At 44.3% G+C, this 24,704-nt stretch overlaps 1 protein-coding gene across 1 annotated transcript in view; it reads left to right on the plus strand.

The window, feature by feature from the left end:
* LOC137675760 (potassium/sodium hyperpolarization-activated cyclic nucleotide-gated channel 1-like) overlaps positions 1-24,704 on the plus strand; it is a 379,966-nt gene that overhangs the window by 213,244 nt on the left and 142,018 nt on the right. Inside the window, exon 3 of the mRNA XM_068421975.1 lies at positions 5,958-6,119. Within this exon, the coding sequence (XP_068278076.1) occupies positions 5,958-6,119 (162 nt within the window). The remainder of the gene's footprint in view (positions 1-5,957; positions 6,120-24,704) is intronic.

Below are 24,704 nucleotides of genomic sequence, written 5' to 3' on the forward strand. Positions count from 1 at the left end.
TGAATTATTCTGAAAACCTAGTCTCTTACAGTAAAGCCTAATGGGAAGATTGAGGCAGTACGAAAACAGCATGGGTGGGAACTTTGATTTTTGTCCAGCCCTAGTGTAGAGATGTGATAACTTACATTTCTGGAGCAATAGAAAATTCCCAGGGAAGCTGTGATCGTAAAATATGTATTATTTCTATCTGATCTTCTGCACTTTTCCAGACAAATATTCTAGGGAAATCCTGCTTTCTCTGAAAAAACTTCTGCAACTTTTCATGTGATCAGGAATTCATCTGCACTTTGCGGGTGTAAATATAATAACCCTGTGGATAAGGTGCAACCTGAATGAGTGCTAGTGTTCCAAAACAGTAGTAATCCTTGCTATTTTTTTCAATTCTTTAAAAGAAAATTATTGCAGTTTCACATATCTACTCTCTTGATTCATATCATGCTACTGAAACTGTAGCTATTGAAATAACTATAATGTAAATACATTTCTAAACAACACAAATGTGTAATGGTGACACTTTTCTGTTTATTCCCATTTAAAGTATCTCCTAAATATCAGTGTCATCTCCTCAATTTTGACAGGAGCTAAATGGTATCTGGATAAGACATGACATTTTGAATAATGTTACAAGCATCTATTTCCAATGTTTATCAAACTGGGATTTGGAATATATTCTCTTAAAATGCCCTAGCTTGAAAAAATGTTTTGCACATAAAGTTAATGTCTGTGGTATGTTTCTACTATATAGATTTTGCATTTTGGGACTCAAAACATGTGCCATCATTTTCAAACAAAGACAAACTCCCACTAACAGAAAATGATGTTGAAAGGCACCTTAATGCACTCTCCATATTTGCACTTGCACCCATTTACAGTGTGGGTACTTAATCTCCACTTTCAGCTCAGATATGTAAAAGTCAGGATACAAATATTCCGTCTTTTATGTATGATTTCTTTTATTTACAGATGCAAAATGGCATGTGCCAATATGGCTGTATGCCTCTAGCAATCTGATGTTTTCAGCACTAAAGCCTCTGTTTTCTGTCTATCTGAACAATTAAATAATATTTTCTACTTAAAATTCCATGAAATATCACCTGGACATTCTTCATCTTCTAAACTGAACTCCTGGATAGTGATAATTATGTGTATTAAAATACAGCATATTTACCCTGAGCTGACTGAATTGTGTAATAAGTAAATAATATGGCTGTATTTACAGAATCACAGAATCAACCAGGTTGGAAGAGACCTCAGGGATCATCGAGTCCAACCGTTGCCCTGACACCACCATGTCAACTAGACCATGGCACTAAGTGGCATGTCCAGTCTTTTCTAAAACACATCCAGAGATGGTGACTCCACCACCTCCCTGGGCAGCCCATTCCAATGTCTAATAACCCTTTCTGAAAAGAAATGCTTCCTAATGTCCAACCTGAACCTCCCCTGGCGAAGCTTGAGGCTGTGTCCTCTTGTCCTATCGCTAGTTGCCCAGGAGAAGAGGCCAACTCCCACTTCACTACAACCTCCCTTCAGGTAGTTGTAGACTGCAATAAGGTCACCTCTGAGCCTCCTCTTCTCCAGGCTAAACAACCCCAGCTCCCTCAGCCGTTCCTCGTAGGTCAGACCCTCCAGACCCTTCACCAGCTTGGTCGCCCTCCTCTGGACTCGCTCCAACACCTCCACATCTTTCTTGAAGTGTGGGGCCCAGAACTGGACACAGTATTCAAGGTGCGGCCTCACCAGTGCCGAGTACAGAGGGACGATCACTTCCCTAGACAGGCTGGCTACACTATTCCTAATAGAAGCCAGGATGCCATTGGCCTTCTTGGCCACCTGGGCACACTGCTGGCTCATGTTTAGCCGGCTGTCAATCAGCACCCCCAGGTCTCTTTCTGCCGGGCCGCTTTCTAACCACTCTTCCCCCAGCCTGTAGCGCTGCATGGGGTTGTTGTGGCCGAAGTGTAAGACCCGGCACTTGTTCTTGTTGAACCTCATGCCGTTGGTCTCGGCCCATCTATCTAACCTGTCCAGATCCCTCTGTAGGGCCTTCCTACCCTCCAGCAGATCGACACTCCCACCCAGCTTGGTGTCATCTGCAAATTTGCTGAGGGTGCACTCAATCCCTACGTCTAGATCATCTATAAAGATATTGAACAGCACCGGCCCCAAAACTGAGCCCTGGGGAACACCGCTAGTGACCGGCTGCCAGTTGGACTTTGCCCCATTCACCACAACTCTCTGGGCTCGGCCATCCAGTCAGTTTTTAACCCACTGAAGAGTCCACCCATCCAAGCCCCGGGCAGCCATTTTGTCTAGGAGGATGCTGTGGGAGACAGTGTCGAATGCCTTACTGAAGTCTAGATAGACTACATCCACAGCCCTGCCCTCATCTACTAAGCAGGTCACTTGGTCATAGAAGGAGATCAGCTTGGTCAAGCAGGACCTGCCTTTCATGAATCCATGTTGGCTGGCCCCGATGCCCCGATTGTCCTGCATGTGCCGTGTAATGGCACTCAGGATGATCTGTTCCATCACCTTGCCTGGCACCGAGGTCAGGCTGACAGGCCTATAGTTCCCTGGATCGTCCTTCCGACCCTTCTTGTAGATGGGCGTTACATTTGCTAATTTCCAGTCAGCTGGAACTTCTCCAGTTAACCAGGACTGCCGGTAGATAATAGAGAGTGGTTTGGCAAGTTCATTTGCCAGTTCCTTCATTACTCTGGGGTGAATCCCAGCCGGGTCCATAGCCTTGTGGGTGTCCAGCTGGCACAGCAGGTCACTAACCATCTCCTCCTGGATTACAGGAGGTTCACACAGCCCCCCGTCCCTAACTTCAGGCTCTGGGGGCCGAGTCTCCTGAGGACAACCGGTCTTGACATTAAAGACCGAGGCAAAGAAGGCATTGAGCACCTCTGCCTTTTCCTCATCCCCTGACACTACATTACCCTCCTCATTCAGCAAGTGGTAGAGGCTCTCCTTGACCCTCCTTTTCCTGTTGATGTATTTGTAAAAGCTTTTTTTATCTTTGACTGTAGCAGCCAAATCAAGCTCTAATTGAGCTTTGGCCCTTCTAATCTTCTCCCTACACGACCTGGCAACATCCCTATAGACCTCCCAAGTTACCTGACCCTTCTTCCAGAGCAAGTAGGCTCTCTTTTTTTCCTTAAGTTCTAGCCTAAGTTCTCTGTTTAACCAAGCCGGTCTTTTTCCCCAACGGCTTGTCTTCCTACAGACTGGGACAGCCTGCTCCTGAATATTTAGCAATTCCCTTTTGAAGCATGTCCAGCCTTCCTGGACTCCTTTGCCCTTCAGGACCGACTCCCAAGGGACTCTGTCTACCAACCTCTTAAACAGGCTAAAGTCTGCCCGCCGGAAATCTAAGGCAGAAGTTCTGCTCTTGCCCCTCCTTACTTCCCCCACTATCGAAAACTCTAACATTTCATGGTCGCTACTCCCAAGACGGCCACCGACCCTCACATCTCCCACTAGTCCTTCTCTGTTCAGAAACAACAGGTCAAGCAGGGCCCCTCCTCTAGTGGGCTCATTTACCACTTGCATGAGGAAGTTGTCCTCCACACATTCGAGGAATCTCCTAGATTGCTTCCTCTCTGCCATGTTGTATTTCCAGCAGACATCCGGCAAGTTGAAGTCGCCCACGAGTACAAGGGCCGGCGACCGGGCGGCTTCTGACAGCCGCTTGTAAAACGCCTCGTCTGCCTGCTCATCCTGGTTGGGTGGTCTATAACAGACTCCCACCGTAATGTCCGCCCTGCCGACCTTCCCCCTGATCTTCACCCATAGACATTCAACCTTGTCATCCTCACCATCTTCCTCAATTTCGACACAGTCCAAGCACTCCCTAACATACAGCGCTACCCCACCGCCTCTCCTGCTTCGCCTGTCCCTCTTAAAGAGCTTATAGCCATCCATAGCAGCACTCCAGTCATGAGAGTCATCCCACCACGTTTCTGTGATGGCAACCACATCATAACCTTCCTGCTGTACAGTGGCTTCTAGCTCTTCCTGTTTGTTGCCCATACTGCGTGCATTGGTGTAAACGCACTTCAGCTGGGCTAGCGGCCTTGCCCCCAACGCAGGCCTGTCACCCCTAGGTTCATTTGTGGTTGCCCTGGTCTTATCCCCCTCCCCCATCGAACCTATTTTAAAGACCTCTTAACCAGCCCTGCCAGCTTCTGGGCCATTACCCTTTTCCCCTTCTGATTCAGCTGTTCCCCATCCGGCATAAGCAGGCCCAGTGCCCTGAAAGCCACCCCGTGGTCAACGAACCCAAAATCCCACCTACGGCACCAGTCTCTTAGCCACATATTAATCTGTTGTACTTTCAGTCTTTTCCCTATTTTCACCAAACACCGAAGGAATTGCAGAGAATATAACCTGCGCACCTACCCCCTTTACCAAACGCCCCAGGGCCCTGAAGTCCCTTTTGATAGCCCTGGCACTTCTCTCTTCAATCTCATCCCTACCCACCTGGAATACTAATAGTGGGTAGTAGTCAGAGGGCCTCACCAGTTTAGGAATCCTCCTGGCAACATCCCTTACCCGAGCCCCAGGGAGGCAGCAGACTTCCCTGTGAGTCGGGTCTGGCCTGCATATGGGGCCCTCCGTTCCCCTTAGCAGGGAGTCGCCTATAACAATTACTTTTCTCCTTTTTGGAGCTGGTTGCAACCCTCTTACTTGGTTGCTTCTGTTTACGTAGCCCCTTAGAAGGTCTTTCACCTAGGTTCGTGTCTTCCTGACACTCAGGAAGACGCTCAGGCTCCAGCACCTCATACCTATTTTTCAGGGGGACGCTGGGAGGGGAGGAAGGTCGGGATGGGATTCGCCTGCCACCCCGAGCAGGGACCTGCCTCCATTCCCCCCCATCCCCTAGGTCTCCTCCTGCTCCTTGTGGAGGAGGAAGAGGATCCTCCACTACCCGGGGAGCATTAGGCCCGTCCGTTTTCCCCAGGACAGGCAGGGAACAGCACTGCCCGCCAACCTCTTCCTGGGATGCTCAACCTCTTCCTGGGATGCTTCCTGGGATTTGTAGCTTGGAAGTGCTTTAAAAACAATATAGAATATAAGTGCTAAATATAATGTTTTTCTCCATAATATTTGGCAACTGACTGCTGCTGTTCATGCTAATTCTTGTCCAACAATCTTGCCCATGACAAACTTGAAAATGTCTATGTTGGTTTTAAGAGTATATATATGTGTTGCTGTAAGACTTTTCAAATGAAAACATTTTTTTTGTCTAATAATGGAGCAATATATTGAAGTCCAAATTATTATATTAGTTTGACATAAACTTAGCTACTACAGGTCTTTCAGGATTCTCAATATTTTAGGAAAACTGCCAATGATTAAGAGCAATGAAATACTTCAGTGTCATTTTTCTTGGTGGACTGGTATGTGCAAATTGGATTAATAAATACACAGTGGAGAAACAGAAGTCCAAAAATATGTAAAATTATTTATATTGTTTCTTCACTCAGATGTTGGTGTTTTTAAGAAGGTAAGAAATGTGAAAGTGGATCTTTTCAGAAAAGGTCATTGAATTTGTATTGTCTCCCACAACTTTGTGAGTATTTAGACACCAAGTTCACAGACAAGTAATGGTCTCACTAGCTTTACCAAGCCTCCCAACTTTTTTTTTTTTTTTAATTTGTGAGACTTGCTTTAACTGAAAGAAGTTGTAGGCTTTAAGAAAATACTTCAGTTGGTGACTTCAGATCCAAAATAAGCCCTTTTCAGCAGCTTATATAACACTGGGGTGCAGCCAAGAGTCAGGTGTGTCAGCACAGCCCTCTGGCCAAATTAACAGGCCTTGCTGAGAACTCTCAGCTTTCTTAGAAGTTCAGGATGATACTACTTTGTCTTTAACCTGCCTGATGAGAACTAAATGATTTGCATTTCTGATTTGCATCACATACATCATATGTAATTTTTGCCTACAGATTTTCCACATGACGTATGATCTGGCCAGTGCTGTGGTGAGAATCTTTAATCTGATCGGAATGATGTTGCTGCTGTGCCACTGGGATGGTTGTCTGCAGTTTTTAGTACCATTACTCCAGGATTTCCCACCAGATTGCTGGGTGTCCCTAAACGGTATGGTTGTAAGTATTGTTCATTTTTCATTGTGCTTTCTAAACATTATTTTTCTAAACAGTTAGCTTCAGATCTAAGGGTAAAAATATATGCCTAGTAATACACTGCCCTGCAATTTATTCAAGGTTATTTTTGGGTTTTGTTGGTTGGCTTGCTAATAAACGAAAGTTTGTTTTGTAGCCTTCGTCACTGATAACATTATATGGATTCATTGGCAGTAAATGAGTCAGAAAATATTTTCAGTTTTAAGGTCATTTTAATTTATTAATCCTCATTCCCTCAAAAAAGCCACCAAAAGAAATTTGGAAACACTCAGTTCACCAGTGCTTTCAATGTAGACTCTAGTTTCAGAATGCTCCTGAAGGTATATAATTTGTGTTGGTTTCACCTAATGTTGTCCTCAGTTTGTTTTGTAAATAACTTCTGGGTAATCTCATGAATCCCTTTACCAAGTCAGAAAATGAGGTAATACATAGAACATTTTCATAGGAAATACACTGAAAAAGTTATTGAAATGTGCCTATACCAAAAAGAAAAAGCCCCAAGCAACTGTCTCATTGACCATCTGAAAACATGTTCTCTCCAGTTTTTACAATTTTAGAATCCATAAAATGACACCTTTACTGTAGATGGGCAACTTGCTCAGTCCCACGTATTTCTATTGTAGAAACATAACAGTATTTGTTCCTTTAGGAATGTGATACTGCACATTACTGTGGAAGCTAGCTGACATTGTCAGTCATACAGACAAATATTTGCAGTCATCAAGCAACATCTTTAATGATAAGCAGCATGTTTGCTGACACCTCATTGTGCAGCTTTCCTAAAAAAAAATAGTGACATATCTTCAAAAATGGGATTGCTACAATAAAAGTAGGTCACCAGGATGCTGACTGGCACGTCTTTGCATTCTGCTGCATTCTGGGTTCTGCTTTGTAACATCTTTCATTCACATTTAGAAAGGATATGTTTTCTACCAGCTTGTTAAAGATCTGGATGAAAACCATGCTAGAGAGCGAAAGGAAGCCTTGGATTACACTTTTAGTGTAGAAGTATTTAACTTTTAAAGAACATTGAACTATTAAATTCTCTCTCTTCCATAAGAGCTACATTTAATCTAAGAAGGCTGTGCACACTGTGCACATGCTCAGGGAGACCCTTCTTTCTGCCTGTCCACACACAGGTTTTTTTTATGGAAACAATACTCTGTCCTTACAGGCCACATAATCTTGGAAAGATTCTTTTTGAAAGTTGCACTTTTTTTTTTTTTTTTCTCTGGCAACTGAATCTGTTGCTATTAATGAACATTGTGGGAAAATTTGAAAATTGAGCAAGATTATGTTCACATCATAGGCAGTCTTTTAGTCCTAGGGCAAGAGAAAGAGTTGTGGACTGATAGCCAGGAATCAGGAGCATATCTAAGGCCACTGTTGGGGGAAACAACTAGACCTTTCTTCTGACCCCATCATGATGTTATGAGACATTTCCTGATTGCTTTCCAGGCTCTGGAAGAGAATTCTTTAGCACTGAATGCAGAGAACCCGTCACAGAATATCAGTCCTCTGAAATGACAGAGGGAATAGAAGGAAGAGGAGAATGATGATGATGGTTATATGCTTTGCTGGTGTATTCAGAGTCTAACCAACTGCTAACTTTGGAAATTGGAAAGGCATCAGGTTCCTGATACTACAAGAGCTTTGGGAAGAGGGATACCTTACTCCCCCTAGTATACTGTAGCATATAACAATTTAATCTGCTCTGAATTTAAACACTTTTGTTACTGAAATGACTGCACCTAATACTGGGGTTTAGACTCAAATGCTGTTGAGACAGAAAGTCAGATAAGAATCTTATTATTTTTTCTGGCCTTAAGTTCTTTCTCTGTGAACTGGTAGCAACAGCCATGGCAAAAGCCCAATATTGTCAAGAAGAGGAGGTCTTTTCCTAGCCTCATCTAATGCACCTTTCTGTCAAAGTATTCCCTTCTACTCAGATTTTAGTCAGAGATTTTAGTAGATTAGTAGGTAAAGATAACTCCTTGTACCTGCATACATTTGGAGTTTTGTTCAAATTTCTGAGTCCAAGAATTCTGAAATACAACTGCTCAAAGAAAAGCAAAATTGCCTCTCTTTGAATTTCAATCTTTTTTTTTTTTTTTAGTAGGGGAGGGTTTGTGTGAGCATTTCCTGAGATTCACACTGTGGCTCCAATGTACGTTCCTCAAAATGACATTGTTACATGGGCTAACCTCAAGCTAATACACCAACTTTGCTTTGAAGTAAAATTTTAACACTTGTTCATGTTGATCATTGCCTTGAAGATTTATTCAAGCTAATGTATGCTCAGCCAGAAAAAGTTAGTTTTCCAAAAGTTAGTTTTCTTGAAGCAAGTCCAGAGGAGGGCCACGAAGATGATCAGAGGGCTGGATCACCTCTCCTATGAAGACAGGCTGAGAGAGTTGGGGTTGGTCAGCCTGGAGAAGAGAAGGCTCCAGGGAGACCTTATAGCAGCCTTCCAGTACCTGAAGGGGGCCTACAAGGAAGCCGGAGAGGGACTTTTTACAAGGGCATGTAGTGATAGGATGAGGGGGGAATGGTTTTAAACTGAAAGAGGGTAGATTTAGATTAGATATTAAGAGGAAATTATTTCCTGTGAGGGTGGTGAGACACTGGAACAGGTTGCCCAGAGAAGTTGTGGATGCCCCCTCCCTGGCAGTGTTCAAGGCCAGATTGGATGGGGCTCTGAGCAACGTGGTCTAGTGGAAGGTGTCCCTGCCTGTGGCAGGGGGGGTTGGAACTAGATGATCTTTAAGGTCCCTTCCAATCCAAACCATTCTATGATTATATGATTCTATGAATATGCAGCACAGCCAGTGGTCAGTTGCAAGCCAGAGCATCTGCAGATAACTTGATGCTAAAGGAAGTAAGGATGCTATGAGGATGACATGCTGTCTCCTCAATTGGCACAGCCCAGTGTACTCTTCCATCCCATACTTGTCTTCTGTCTTGCACATTAATTGCTTCAGGCTGCAGAGTACGAGAACTTCTTCTAAAAGCCTTCTCCTGAAAGCTGTTTCTTCTGTATGCTTTGATATGTGAAAGTACTTAAATTCCACAGGCATGCTCATGGTTAAGAAAACCAACATAGGCTAAATTTAATGTCACAAAGCAATAGGATAATGAAACCAAGCTGCAGTTTGCTTACTGCCTCTCTGAACAATGAGACTGAATGCAATTAAAGCAAAACAAAGTGATTGGATTTTCATCTTTGAAAGGATGATAAAGATGTCACAGTGGATCATGAAGTAGACTATGAAATGAAATGGAAAGCCTCCTGTGTAAAAGGGAATAAGATCATCATTGGCTAATACTGCACCAACCTACAGCCTAAGTAGTTCAACAAGAATGTTCAGATCACATTGGGATATTAATAATATTAATATTAAACTCAAATTGTATTTGTACTCTCAGATTGCCCTTCTTGGCTACTTCCTAACATTGCCCTTCATGTTGCTATGAAATGAAAGCCAGAGCTGGTATCTTCCTTTAATTTTTCTGTGATCCCACTTGCCCTCTTTACTACCATTTGATTGCACTAACTTTATTAATGCTGAGTTACTACTGACAAGCAGGATCTTGTGCTCTTCCAGAATATCAATGCACTTATTCAAAATAAGAAAACCAGTAAATACAATATAAAAGTAAGCAGCAGCTGTTTTTTTTTCTGCTCACTTTAAGTCATGTTCCAACCAATCCATTACAGACAACAGTCACTTACTTCTGCAAGAGTATATGGCTCTCTGATACTGTTCCTAGGGTTTTTTTAACACTAGGATTGTGAGTTTCATTCCTAAAAAAGGCCTTTTCTGAAGAAGTTTCACAGGCTTTCCTAATTATACTGCCTAATTTCTCCTTGACTCAGAAAGCCTATTATCCACAGCTGCTTGTATGATTTATCCTCAGCTATCTGATCTGCATTGCTTCAGACTAGTGTATTTCCATAATGACTCATACACCAAACATCTTTATCATACTTCAGAGTTTGAGCCAATAGTTCTTTAGAAAATTAGGAGTAAAACTCTCAGCTGAAACCAGGGGATGCACAAGAACAGAAAAACACAGTGATCCTCTTCTATAGTCAGTCTGTGCAAACCAAGATTCTCCATTTTGCATTTGGTTTCAGCTGCAGTGAATTACAACAACACAGTGTGTAAGTCCCAACTGATGAACAGTTATAGCCAGGTCTTATATGGGACAGAGTTTCTAGGCAAGTAGAGATGAGAGATGAGGTTTTTGCCACTGATGCCATCTGGCCATCTAAGCATGACTTCCTGCAATAAAGCATTCCTTACAATAGATTATTTTTTGTTGTATTTGAAGTTTGCTCTTGCTTTTCATATCGCCTATTGCAAAGTCTCAAAGGCATATTAGTCCTTGAAGTAACAGTATCTGAAGAGCCCCAACCTCTATTTTTCTTTCTATGTATGCAATAATTCATTGGATGGTTAGGAAACGGTCCTTTAATCAAGGTATTTACCTGAAATTTCCATATTTTTCATGTACAATGTTCCCTTAGGGACATAAAAATCTGGCAGAGAAGTATAGAATTTAACTTGAATGCTGAGGTTTTTAAAAGCCAAAAGGGATTGTAAAGCTTTTGGAAAGGGGTGCTTTGTTGGCATTTCTCATGGCAGTCAGCCGATGTTTGCTCAGCAAGAACCCTTCAGGTACTCTGGTTTCTTTGTTTTGGCTTTTCCTTACTGTCCTTGCAGTTGGATTGTTTCCAACACCTGGGGGTTTTTAGGTTTTGGATTTGGTGATGGGGGATTTTGCATTATATTAACTCCCCTTTGTGTCACATCATTTGCTCAGGGGCAAAGGAAATCACATGTTAGATTTCAGATCCTCATCTCTGACAGTATCACCATTGAAAAGAATTTGGAATTTATGCTGTAGAGTCTGAAAGTCCTTCCCATTATAAAATGAATGGCTTGAATACTTGATAGGGAAATTCAGAAATGCAGGAAATAGTGAGGATTTATAATGCTCTAAGAATTCTGCTAACATACATATAATATACACAAAAACTATTTAGCAATAACATAACATTCTCAAAATTTCTTAGTAATGAACACCATTTTCAAATACAGAATCACATGTAGATCTCTGCTTTACTCAGTGGAGATCAAGGAATGCATTATAGTCATTTGATGTGTTATTCAGCATTGGATTTTCTCCTTTTCGATAATGCATTAGCTTAGCACCTTCTTCCCTATAGTTGGCCATTAGGGCAGCTAATTTTGTCATGAGATTTTTCTGCATTTGATCATTATATGATAATCATCTTTTAGTACTTCACAAATGTTTTTGAGTACCTTTTTATTATACAGCAAGATATTGTAGAGCCATGTTCAAAGCATAGATTCCTCTGACTTTGTTTGCAATGCCAAGCAATAAATGCTTATGTAAATCAAATCCCACAGTCTTAAATTAGGTGCTTAGAAAATATGGAACATGTGGGAATGATCTGATTACTAGAGGCACTGAGGATCTCATGAGGTATACTACTACTCTAACATATTTTATACTCATATATTTATATATGTCTATTTAGTTATAGCAAATGCTTCTAGGAACAGATGAAAGATTGAAATTAACTGTCATAGATGGACTGTGATCAAAATATTAGTTAAGTGGGAATTGCCCAATTCAGATAAGTGCTCTATTATTTACAACACAATTTGGAAATAGGGTAATGCCAATAATGACAATATGTAATTCACATTCTTAGGACTACGGTACTCATATTTTTGGAAACTACACTGAATAATAATATCCCTTCTAGTATGTGCAGTTGTTCAGAATTCAGTTGTTGCGCTCTCTTGCACACAGCACTGACCCAGCCACTGAGGTCAGTCCATTTCCCACTGCATCAAGATGATAATGTAATGACCTGTTTTAGTGGTTTGGGATCAAGTGTTAGGCCTAAACATATATTAGTTCATGCGATTTGACACTATAAGAAACTACAGAGGAAAATTTTGTAGATGTGCAGTGCTAAATGACAAGGTATGTTTAATGTAGACTGAGGATTTGTGTTAACTGCAATACCAAAGTTTTATGCCAAGCTAGCAAGGACCAGAGAAATAGGGTAGCTAAGAACACTGTTGATTTAACTCAATGCATCATGATCAATGAAGAGGAAAACAAATCAAGTTCTCATTTTTACAACAATTGCTGAGACTTTAGGAAGACCACATAGATTTTGGCTTATGCTTTTATCTGTTCTCTGACAGGTTAGCAGGTCATCTGCTTTTGCAGGGCTAGAACCCCCATAGAAAAAAAAATAACAACTTTTCCTTCTTACCTTCTTGCTTTTGGTATAATATTGTATATAATTTTGCTGATGTTTCCTATATTTTTTGACTGTGTAGACAGTAGATTTCTGATGTGCTTACATAAATGCAGTTATTAGATTTCCCATGCCTCCTATTTCTTGAAAATATTTCATTATTTATATTTTTTTCCAGTGTATTGATTTCTGCTGACAGGAAATTGTTGCTAAATAATAAGCAAGTTCCTGTGATCCAACCCAGCATCTATACAGTATGCTTTAAAAGTTACTCCTAATGGCTGCTGTTTCTTATCCTAAAAATTGTATTCATTTGTTCCAAACTACATTCTTCTTGTTTCTTTTATGTCTTCTGGTTGAGATTGTATTATCTTTCTCTTTCAAGCCATAAAAACTGGTGCAGGGCAGTGCTTTTTTTTTTTTTCTTTTCTTCTAATAATCTGAAATACAGCAGAAACTGGTTTAGATTCTGCAAAAGTATGGCCCAACTGGTTCACTAACCTAAAATGATAATAAATTTATTCATCTTCATGACTTACTAAACTTGATGTGTTCTTGGGTTATCATTTTGAGCTCATTGTGCTAATACCATGAGCTAATTGAGGCATAGAACCTTAAAACTTGAAAAATCAACGTGCAAAATCATTTGCAGAGAGATTTAAAACTTCCTAGAAGTTCAACATCAGTGAAAGTATTCATGTTATCCATAAATATTAGGATTACAACTGATACAAAACTGAAAAGAGTACTTCAAAGGAGGTATTCCCAGTTGTAATCCCACAACTCCACCAACCTTGGAAATTGTTTAGCATTATGAGCTCAAGTACTATTATAAGCCCTGACACCTTACTTTGCTCTCACTAAAATACTTTAAACTCAAAGTAGCAGTATTAATATAACTATTTAATGCTGATGGTGATAGTTATCTTAGTAGATATTGGTGCTCAGTCCTACAGACAAAGGATCTAAATTAGGACACGATGTTTATAAGGGTTGATTGTAGCACTGTGTTACTGATGTGATAATAGGTTCTGAAGAGGATGACTTCTGTAATGAATTAGTTGACTGCCTTGGGTGTGTCTTCATTTAGCCTGCTCCCAAGGCTAAAAAAATAGCAGTTCTGCTCTCACCCAATGTCCCTTCCCCAACAGAGAAAGGAAATTGGGAAAAAGAGGGAGACTCATGGGTTAAAATTAAACAGATTTAATAAAACAAAGAAACCAATATAAAAGATAACATAAAACACACAAAAGTATACTTAGCTACAGAGCTACATCAGGTTGTTCCAGGAATACCAATCATTAGGAATGAGAGAGGGAAGCTAAAAGAGCAAAGCAAAACCAACCTACCTCTTCCCCAGCAAGCCCTCCCTTTTATAGTGAACTTGATTATTAATGATATAGAATACACCTGTGGGCCAGCCTGGGTCAGCTGCCCTGCATTTAACTGCTAAGGGCCTTGATCACCATGGCTGGCCACAAACTGAAAACAAATCCCAATGAAACCAGGACAGGATTCCACCCCTTATTCTATATCATTTACAATCAAGTCACTACTGTTTTCCCCATCCCTCAACATACATACACATCCCCATATACACACAGATATTCTCTCCAGTCCATGGATCATATCTCCAAGTAGTCCACTGAATCAATTCAGTCCAAACCCATGGGTTCCATTTCTCATCATAGTCTCTCAGGGCAGGAAAAACATGGGTGTGGGATTCACTCAGTTGGCAGATCAGGACCAGGCCTCAATACAATGTCATGGACTGGTGAAGTTGGGCACAGTAGGATGATGTGTTGCATCTGGAGCTTGCAGCTGGCGTATCTGGTGCAGCCCATGTTCAGGGTCTGGGGTGATTCTTACTGTAAGAAATGACACTTAGCATCATACAGTTATTGGCTATTCTCATCCAAAATTAAACCTCCTTGGGGTACACATCTAACTTGCTCATCCTCCTGCATCATCCACCAGGTGCACCCAGGTCCTTGAGCAAAAGCAATTCACCAAGTGGGTTTGCCTTTGCTCAAGGCAAGAGTAGTCCAAACTGTTTTCCCCAACAAATTTCTCACATGAACCACAAGGCCTTTATCCCCCTCTACAGTGCTCAACAGCTCTGATTGAGCAGGACCAGCCCAGTTGATAGATCCCCTGGTATTAACTAACCAGGTGGCCTTTGCTAAGTGCTCATCCCAATTTTTGAATGTCCCATCACCCATTGCTTTCAGGGCAGTATTCAACAGTCCATTACATCATTCCACTTTCCCAGCAGCTGGTGCATGGTAGGGGATGTGATATATCCCTTCAATACCATGCTCTTTAGCCCAGGTGTCTATGAGGCTATTTTGGAAATGAGTCCCCTTGTCTGACTTGATTCTTTCTGGAGTGCCATGTCGCCACAAAATCTGCTTCTCAAGCCCCATAATAGTGTTACGGGCAGTGGCATGAGGCACAGGGTATGTTTCCAACCAGCTGGTACTTGCTTCCACCATTGTGAGCACATAGCACTTGCCTTGTTAGGTTCGTGGAAGCAAGATGTAATGAATCTGCCAGGCCTCCTCCATTTAACTGCTAAGGGCCACGATAGTCCACAGTTAGTCTCCATTCCCCATTGGACTTTCACACTAGCCATATGGGACTGTTGAAGGGGGAGCGTGTTTTGCTGGTCACACCTTGGTTCTCCAGTTGAGGGATCAGCTCATGGATGGGGATCAGCAAGTCTCTGTTAGTCTGATATTGCCATCAGTGGACCATTGTAGTAGCAATGGATACCTTTTGCTTATGGACTGTGAGCAGCCCCACAATAGAAGGGTCCTCTGATAGACCAGGCAGGGTAGACAGGTGTTTAATTTCTTCCATCTCCATGGCTGCTACACCAAACACCCACCGGTACCCCCTCAGGTCCTTGAAATACCCTCTTCTCAGGTAATCTATACCAAGAATGCATGGGGCATCTGGGCCAGTCACAATAGGGGGCATCTGCCACTCAGTCCCAGTCAGACTGACTTTACCTTCTAGTACAGTCAGCTCTTGGGAGCCCCCTGTCATGCCAGAGATATAAATGGATTTTGTCCCTTTATAGCTTGACAGTATATGGTGCATTGTGCACCAGTGCCCACTAGAGCCTTATACTGCTGTATCTCTGATGTGCCAGGCCATCAAACCCACACAGTCCAAAAAACACAGTTGTCCATATCCTCCACCTGGCTGGAGGCAGGGCCCCTCTAATCCTGATCATAGTGTTTGTTATCGACATCTCAGTTCGAGCAGCTCATGTAGATTTGATCCCCATTATTCACATCTGGTAAATAGGGATCAGAAGCCGATCTACACTGTCTGGAGAGCTTCCCATTGGAAACTGGAGCAACAAATCTCCTGGAAGAAGCCCCATTCCTAGTCGGTTCACGTTGTAACTTACATACACATGTCCATAAAGCCAAGGAGGTTTTCAATCCCATTTCCTCATGTCTTCTCCATGGTCGTGCAGGAAAAACCACAGGGTGCCTCATGATGTCTGCCGTCTCTCCCGAGTAGGTCTTGCAAGGGAACGCTGTCTCCTGATGGCTGAGACATTCTTCGCTGCAGGTGTCCTCCATCTAGGACAATTTTTCCAACACCTTACCGAGTGGTTCTGTGGATTTGTCAGACAGTTTTTCCATAGCAGAGATGGTGACCCGTGGGGAGGCAACAAGATTGTCTGCATATTGCTGCATCTGATTATCTATGTCACCCACCATTGGTACATCGGCATCTGCCCAGATAAATAATACTAATGTATTGCCATATGATGATGGCGCACTCAGTACCCACTTGCGCCACATGGGTCCAGTAACTTTGAGTGCATCTAGATCTACTGTTGTCCATGGGTCATCCAGGTCAGCAAAAATCAGCTCCTGCACATCTATTTCCTCAGATTCTTAACACCTCTCTCAATGGTCATCCACTTGCCTGACGGCTATACGACATCATCCCTAAAGGGATACCTGTTCTTTATGCTTTGCAGGAGTCACCTCCAGAGAGTGAGGGGCTCTGCACCAGTTGCAAGACCCCCATCAATACCTGCTTCTCTAGCCATTGGTCCTAGCTGCTTGGCTTCACTACCATCTAACCTGAGAAAATCAGCTTCAATATCCCAGCAGCAGAGCAGCTAAGTAACAAGTTGCTCGCCTTCATGATGACTGTAATTACTACATATATCTCACAGCTCACACGGGGTTAGGGAACGAGTTGTTACCTCTGGCTCAGCCTCCTGTGATGTCCCTGGTCAGCCATCACAACCTGCTCTTTTTGTGGTTTTAGTCTTCTGTACAGGGGCAACTGATACCAGCACTGACTAAGTCCCTAGGTTAGCTGCATCACCCATCACTGGGGGCTGATTAGCTGCAGCCCTTGTTGCTAAAGTCTGGGTCATTGCAGCAAGTGCTTCCTGGAGTTGGGTAATCACAGTACCCAGTCCAGAGATCTGAATAGCCTCTGGGGTAGCCAGGGTGCCTGCTGTAGGGACTGGCAGGGTCCAAGTATCTGGTATTTGTCCTGGTTTGGCCCAAACCAGGCCAATTAGTCTCTGTGTAATTAATGCAATCCATTTACTCCATGTAGCATCAGTTGCATGATGGGTAGTGGGAACCTTACCCTTGAACATCCAGCCTAGTACTGGTAATCGAGGTGCTAGGAGAAGCTGTGCTTCAGTACCAATTACCTCTGAAGCAGCTCTAACTCCTTCATATGCTGCCAGTATCTCTTTTTCAGTTGGGGTGTAATTGGCCTCAGAGCCCTTGTATCCTTGACTCCAAAATCCTAGGGGTCGACCTCGAGTCTCCCCTGGTACTTTCTGCCAGAGGCTCCAGGTAGGACCATTGTCCCCAGCTGAGGTGTAGAGCACATTTTTAACATCTTGTCCCGTACGGACTGGTCCAAGGGCTACTGCATGCACAATTTCTTGTTTAATCTGTTCAAAAGCCTGTTGTTGTTCAGGGCCCCACTGAAAATCATTCTTCTTTCTGGTCACTTGATAAAGAGGGCGTACAATCTGGCTGTAATCTGGAATATGCATTCTCCAGAAACCCACAACACCTAAGAAGGCTTGTGTTTCCTTTTTGTTAGTTGGTGCGGACATAGCTGTTATTTTGTTGATCACCTCTATCGGGATCTGGCGACGCCCATCTTGCCATTTAATCCCTAAAAACTGGATCTCCCGGGCAGGTCCCTTGACCTTGCCTCTTTTTATGGCAAAACCAGCTTTCAGAAGAATTTGGATTATTTTCTCCCCTTTGTCAAAAACTTCTGCTGCTGTATCACCCCACACAATGATGTCATCAATGTATTGCAAATGTTCTGGAGCTCCACCCTTTTCTAGTGCAGTCTGGATCAGTCCATGGCAAATAGTAGGACTGTGTTTCCACCCCTGGGGCAGTCGATTCCAGGTGTACTGGATACCTTTCCAGGTAAAAGCAAACTGTGGCCTGCACTTTGGTGCCAAAGGAATAGAGAAAAATGCATTAGCAATGTCTATGGTGGCGTACCACTTGGCTGCCTTTGACTCCAGTTTGTATTGAAGTTCTAGCATGTCTGGCACAGCAGCACTCAGCGGTGGCGTAACTTCATTTAGGCCACGATAGTCCACAGTTAATCTCCATTCTCCATTAGGCTTTCGCACTGGCCATATAGGACTATTAAAGGGTGAGCGAGTCTTACTAATCACTCCTTGATTTTCTAATTGTCTAATCAGTTTATGAATGGGGATCAGGGAGTCTCGATTGGTGCGATATTGTCGTCGGTGCACCGTGGTAGTAGCAATTGGCACCTGTTGTTCTTCAACCTTCAGCAACCCCACAACAGAAGGATCTTCTGAGAGGCCAGGCAAGGTAGACAGCTGTTTAATGTCCTCAGTCTCTACAGCTGCTACACCAAAGGCCCATCTATACCCTTTTGGGTCCTTAAAATACCCTCTCTTGAGGTAGTCTATGCCAAGGATACACGGAGCATCTGGGCCAGTCACAATGGGGTGCTTTTTCCATTCATTTTTAGTTAGGCTCACTTCGGTCTCCAATACAGATAACACTTGAGATCCCCCTGTTACTCCTGAAATACTGATAGGTTCTGCCCCTTTATGATCCGATGGCATTAGGGTGCACTGTGCACCAGTGTCTACCAAGGCTCGATACCTTTGTGGTTTTGATGTGCCAGGCCATCAAATCCACACAGTCCAATAAACTCGGTTGTCCCTCTCCTCCACCTGGCTGGAGATAGGGCCCCCCTAATTAAGAAATGGATTCGTGCTGCTCACAGGGACTAGACCTTCATTTCTCCTATTCACACTTGGGAAAAAGGAATTTGAGGCCCATCTACCCTGACTGGGGTCCTGCTCACTGGTAACTGGAGCAGCCATCCTCCTAGAAAAATTCTCTCTTGTATTTCTTTTAGCTTGCAACTCACGTACTCGTGCCTGTAGGGTACTGGTAGGTTGTCCATGCCATCTGCTCATGTCTTCCCCATAACCACGCAGGGCAAACCGCAGGATACCTCGTGATGTGTTCCGTTTCCTTTGAGCTGGTCCTGTAGGAGGGCGTTTTCTCCTAACAGCTGCAACGCGCGCCTGTGTAGGTAGAGAGTCAAGTTTATTCTCGATCCTGGACAGTTTGTCTGACAGTTGTTTAAATGAGTCCTTGTTTTCCTTAGTCAGTTTTTCCACAGCCGAGATGCGTGCCTGCAGTGGGGAAGAAATACTATCTTCATACTGTCGCATACAGTTAGCCATTTTACCCACAGCAGAACGTGCCATAGCATCTTCTCCCCAGACTAATATTGACAATGTATGGGTGTATGTCGGTGGAGCATTCTTCACAACCTTCCGGAACATGGATCGGTTGCATTCCACTTCATCAGGATCTACAGGATCTACAATGTCCCGTGGGTGTCTATAAATGATCTCTTGCACAGCTAGTTCTCTAAGGTAGGTAATACCTTTTTCTATAGTGGTCCATTTGCTTAGGTGGCTCATAACATCATCTTTATAGGGATACCTGCTCTTTACAGCTGACAAGAGTCGCCTCCAGAGACTGATAGTGTTTGACTTTCTTGCGAGCGCCTTATCAATACCACCATCTCTGGACAGGGATCCCAACTGTCTGGCTTCTCTGCCATCTAATTGCATGCTATCTGCCCCATTATCCCAGCATCGGAGCAGCCAGGTAATAATAGGCTCACCGTCATGACGGCTGAAGTCTTTCCTTATATTTCTCAGGTCCTTCAGGAATAAGGAGTGGTAGGTTATCTCTACATCCAAGTCCTCCTCTTGTGATAGTTCTGCTTTAGAAGGACCTTTCTTCTGTGATGGGTCTGCTTTAAAAGGACGATCAAGGAAACCCCCATCTGTGTCAGGCCCTAACTCTGCCTGAGAAGGGCCCTCACCTGGGTCATATGATAGCTCTGCCTTAGAAGGCTCTGAGTCATCATCCTTCTCTTCACAAGCTGATTTCTTTTGGTATTTCTTCCTGGTTACAGGAGCAATTGGTACAGATTTGATAGATGCTGGGGTCTGAGTAGCTGCAGTGGCCATCTTGGGGGGTGTAGCAGCTGCGGTGCAGGCTGCCAAGGTTTCAGTGGATTTAGTGGCTGTAGCGGCAGCACACGCTGTAGGATCTGAGGTGGCCGCATAACACCTACAACTGTCCCTATACCGATATTTAATCTTATCCCACATCAGAAACACATTCAGGACAACCGAAAATAAAAACATGCCACCTAGACAGCCCCATCCTAATGTCGCAAAATCTCGTGGAATCAGCTTGGCAGAAAAGGAGAAGGTACTATTTCCTGAAGTAAAACTGGAAGTGTAATCATTAACACAATCAGCTAAAGGACGCCTGGAGCGTGCAGATGAAGTCGCTGCTACCGATTCACGATTAAAGCTGCCCATCATTGTGTCATAGAGATAAGAGATCGGAATATTAACTGCCCAGTTTATCACAGCATAAATCAGTATCAAACCCCATACCAAAACAATACATTTCAACCAGCGCCCACTGCTAAACTGCATGTAAACATTCATAAGAAGCAAGCAATAACTCAGTGCCCACAGCAGGTAAGGCATCATTGCAATACTCAGCTGTGAAAGAAACTCTATAAAAAGACGAGATAACACAACATTCAAAAATGACATCACTATCTTCACTATCTATTTTAATTTCCAACCCCTCGTAAATCTCAAAGGAAGAAATCTGATACTCTCTCAGCTGAGCTCTCCAGGTCTCCTCCCATCAGAGCCGGGATTCGACTTATCAGAGTAACCTGTTGGAGCTTCTCTTGAGCCCCACATTGGGCACCAATAAATCTATTACTGTTTAAAGCTAGGCCAGCTATTAAACCTGTGGCAGATGCCCTCTGTTATCCCACCCCCTCCCCCCAAAGGGAAAGGGAAAAGGGAGAGAGACTTAGGAGTTAGAAAGTTAAAACAGTTATAATAAACTATAGTAATGAAAAAGAGTATAATAAGAATAATAGAAATAATCAAATATATACAAAACCAAGACTGAGAGCTTGGAAGTCCTCCTCAGGCAAAGTTGCTCCCCCCAGCACAGGCAGAGGGGAAAATGCAGTAGCTCCCCCTGCCATCACACCTGCAGGCTTTTAACTGGAGAATTGGCAAAGCTGGTACCAATCAGTGGGAGACAGGAGGGCCCCTCCCTCCTGGGCCCCACCTCCAGGAGGCAGTGGGTTAGTGATAAATAGGAAAGTGAGAATGACTTGTATGGGATGGAATACTTTGTTGGTCAATTCTGGGCCACCTGCCCTGTCTGCTCCTCCCTGCAGGTGCGACCCCCCCTTCGGCTCTTCACTCGTAAGCAGTGAGGAATTTAGCAGTGACCTTGGTTTCTCTAAGACTAATTGGCCTGGTTCGGGCCAAACCAGGACAGGATTCCAGTTGTGGGTGCTGGGGCAGCTGTGGTGTCTGTTACAGTGGTAGCAGCAGCTGTGCCGTATCCAGCCTTATACCAATGTTGAAGTGAGAGCAACAACTGAAAAACACTCAAAAGGCCTGACAATATGTGCATGGTGGTTGAAACAACCCACAGTTATACAAAATTCTCAAAAGCCATTGAGATCAGCTTTGAGGGAAAAAGAACATACAGGTCACTCATTCCCATTCCATAGAAATCAGAAATGGGCACAGTTCCAAAAGAATGCACGCAGTATGGGCAACAAACAGGAAGAGCTAGAAGCCACTGTACAGCAGGAAGGTTATGATGTGGTTGCCATCACAGAAACGTGGTGGGATGACTCTCATGACTGGAGTGCTGCTATGGATGGCTATAAGCTCTTTAAGAGGGACAGGCGAAGCAGGAGAGGCGGTGGGGTAGCGCTGTATGTTAGGGAGTGCTTGGACTGTGTCGAAATTGAGGAAGATGGTGAGGATGACAAGGTTGAATGTTTATGGGTGAAGATCAGGGGGAAGGTCGGCAGGGCGGACATTACGGTGGGAGTCTGTTATAGACCACCCAACCAGGATGAGCAGGCGGACGAGGCGTTTTACAAGCGGCTGTCAGAAGCCGCCCGGTCGCCGGCCCTTGTACTCGTGGGCGACTTCAACTTGCCGGATGTCTGCTGGAAATACAACATGGCAGAGAGGAAGCAATCTAGGAGATTCCTCGAATGTGTGGAGGACAACTTCCTCGTGCAAGTGGTAAATGAGCCCACTAGAGGAGGGGCCCTGCTTGACCTGTTGTTTGTGAACAGAGAAGGACTAGTGGGAGATGTGAGGGTCGGTGGCCGTCTTGGGAATAGCGACCACGAAATGTTAGAGTTTTCGATAGTGGGGTGTCACGGTTTAAAGCTGGGACGGCTATTAAACCTGTGGCAGACGCTCTCAGTTAACCCTCCCCCCCACCCAAAGGGAAAGGGAAAGGGAAAGGGAAAAGGGAGAGAGACTTATGGGTTGGAAAGTTAAAACAGTTTTAATAAAATATAATAATGAAAAAGAGTATAATAATAATATTGGAATAATCAAATATATACAAATATATACAAAACCAAGATCGAGCTCCCCCGATGTCAGCCATGTCACCACCGGCACTGCAGGGCAGGCTCCGGGAAGGCCCAGGCTGGGCCCAGCGACGGTCGAGAACTGGATTCAGGGATGCACGGATCGGGATCGGGGGCAGCAGGAAAACGGACAGAGTCCTTCCTGGACACTGGCCAAAGGCTCAAGCCACAGAAGCAGCCCGAAGCAGCAGAAACACCCAAACACAGCAAGCGGGCAAGGGAAAGGGCAGAAGAAGGGGCGAGACCCTCGTGATCCCCCCGCTTTATACCGAGAATGACGTGTATGGGATGGAATACCTTCGTTGGTCAATTTTGGGTCACCTGCCCTGTCTGCTCCTCCCTGCAGGTGCGACCCCCCTTCGGCTCTTCACTCGTAAGCAGTGAGGAATTTAGCAGTGACCTTGGTTTCTCTAAGACTAAGTACAGCAAGAGCCTTTCTGCATAACATCCCTACCGGTGCCTCAGTGATAACTACAAACTTTGAGCGTTATCAGTCCTGGAAGCAGACACTGTCTGCAAAACATGCAGTTACTTTCAGAAAGTGCAGTTACTTAGAAGAGACTTAGCTGAAAGTAAAAATCACTGAAAGGAAAATTGGCCTGGTTTAGGTCAAACCAGGACATGGGGGAAGTAAGGAGGGGCAAGAGCAGAACTTCTGCCTTAGATTTCCGGCAGGCAGACTTTAGCCTGTTTAAGAGGTTGGTGGACAGAGTCCCTTGGGAGTCGGTCCTGAAGGGCAAAGGAGTCCAGGAAGGCTGGACGTGCTTCAAAAGGGAATTGCTAAATATTCAGGAGCAGGCTGTCCCGGTGTATGGGAAGACAAGCCGTCGGGGAAAAAGACCGGCCTGGTTAAACAGAGAACTTAGGCTAGAACTTAAGGAAAAAAAGAGAGCCTATTTGCTCTGGAAGAAGGATCGGGTAACTTGGGAGGTCTATAGGGACGTGGCCAGGTCGTGTAGGGAGAAGATTAGAAGGGCCAAAGCTCAATTAGAGCTTGATTTGGCTGCTACAGTCAAAGATAACAAAAAAAACTTTTACAAATACATCAACAGCAAAAGGAGGGTCAAGGAGAGCCTCCACCACTTGCTGAATGAGGAGGGTAGTGTAGTGTCAGGGGATGAGGAAAAGGCAGAGGTGCTCAATGCCTTCTTTGCCTCGGTCTTTAATGTCAAGACCGGTTGTCCTCAGGAGACTCGGCCCCCAGAGCCTGAAGTTAGGGACGGGGGGCTGTGTGAACCCCCCGTAATCCAGGAGGAGACAGTTAGTGACCTGCTGTGCCAGTTGGACACCCACAAGGCTATGGGCCCGGATGGGATTCACCCCAGAGTAATGAAGGAACTGGCAAATGAACTTGCCAAACCACTCTCTATTATCTACCGGCAGTCCTGGTTAACTGGAGAAGTTCCAGCTGACTGGAAATTAGCAAATGTAGCGCCCATCTACAAGAAGGGCCGGAAGGATGATCCAGGGAACTATAGGCCTGTCAGCCTGACCTCAGTGCCAGGCAAGGTGATGGAACAGATCATCCTGAGTGCCATTACACGGCACATGCAGGACAATCGGGGCATCGGGGCCAGCCAACATGGATTCATGAAAGGCAGGTCCTGCTTGACCAAGCTGATCTCCTTCTATGACCAAGTGACCTGCTTAGTAGATGAGGGCAGGGCTGTGGATGTAGTCTATCTAGACTTCAGTAAGGCATTCGACACTGTCTCCCACAGCATCCTCCTAGACAAAATGGCTGCCCGGGGCTTGGATGGGTGGACTCTTCGGTGGGTTAAAAACTGACTGGATGGCCGAGCCCAGAGAGTTGTGGTGAATGGGGCAAAGTCCAACTGGCAGCCGGTCACTAGCGGTGTTCCCCAGGGCTCAGTTCTGGGGCCGGTGCTGTTCAATATCTTTATAGATGATCTAGACGTAGGGATTGAATGCACCCTCAGTAAATTTGCAGATGACACCAAGCTGGGTGGGAGTGTCGATCTGCTGGAGGGTAGGAAGGCCCTACAGAGGGATCTGGAGAGGTTGGGTAGATGGGCTGAGACCAACGGCATGAGGTTCAACAAGAACAAGTGCCAGGTCTTACACTTCGGCCACAACAACCCCATGCAGCGCTACAGGCTCGGGGAAGAGTGGTTAGAGAGCGGCCCAGCGGAAAGAGACTTGGGGGTGCTGATCGACAGCCGGCTAAACATGAGCCA

Source organism: Nyctibius grandis, chromosome W (genome assembly GCF_013368605.1).
Source record: "Nyctibius grandis isolate bNycGra1 chromosome W, bNycGra1.pri, whole genome shotgun sequence".
Classification (NCBI taxonomy): Eukaryota; Metazoa; Chordata; class Aves; order Nyctibiiformes; family Nyctibiidae; genus Nyctibius; species Nyctibius grandis.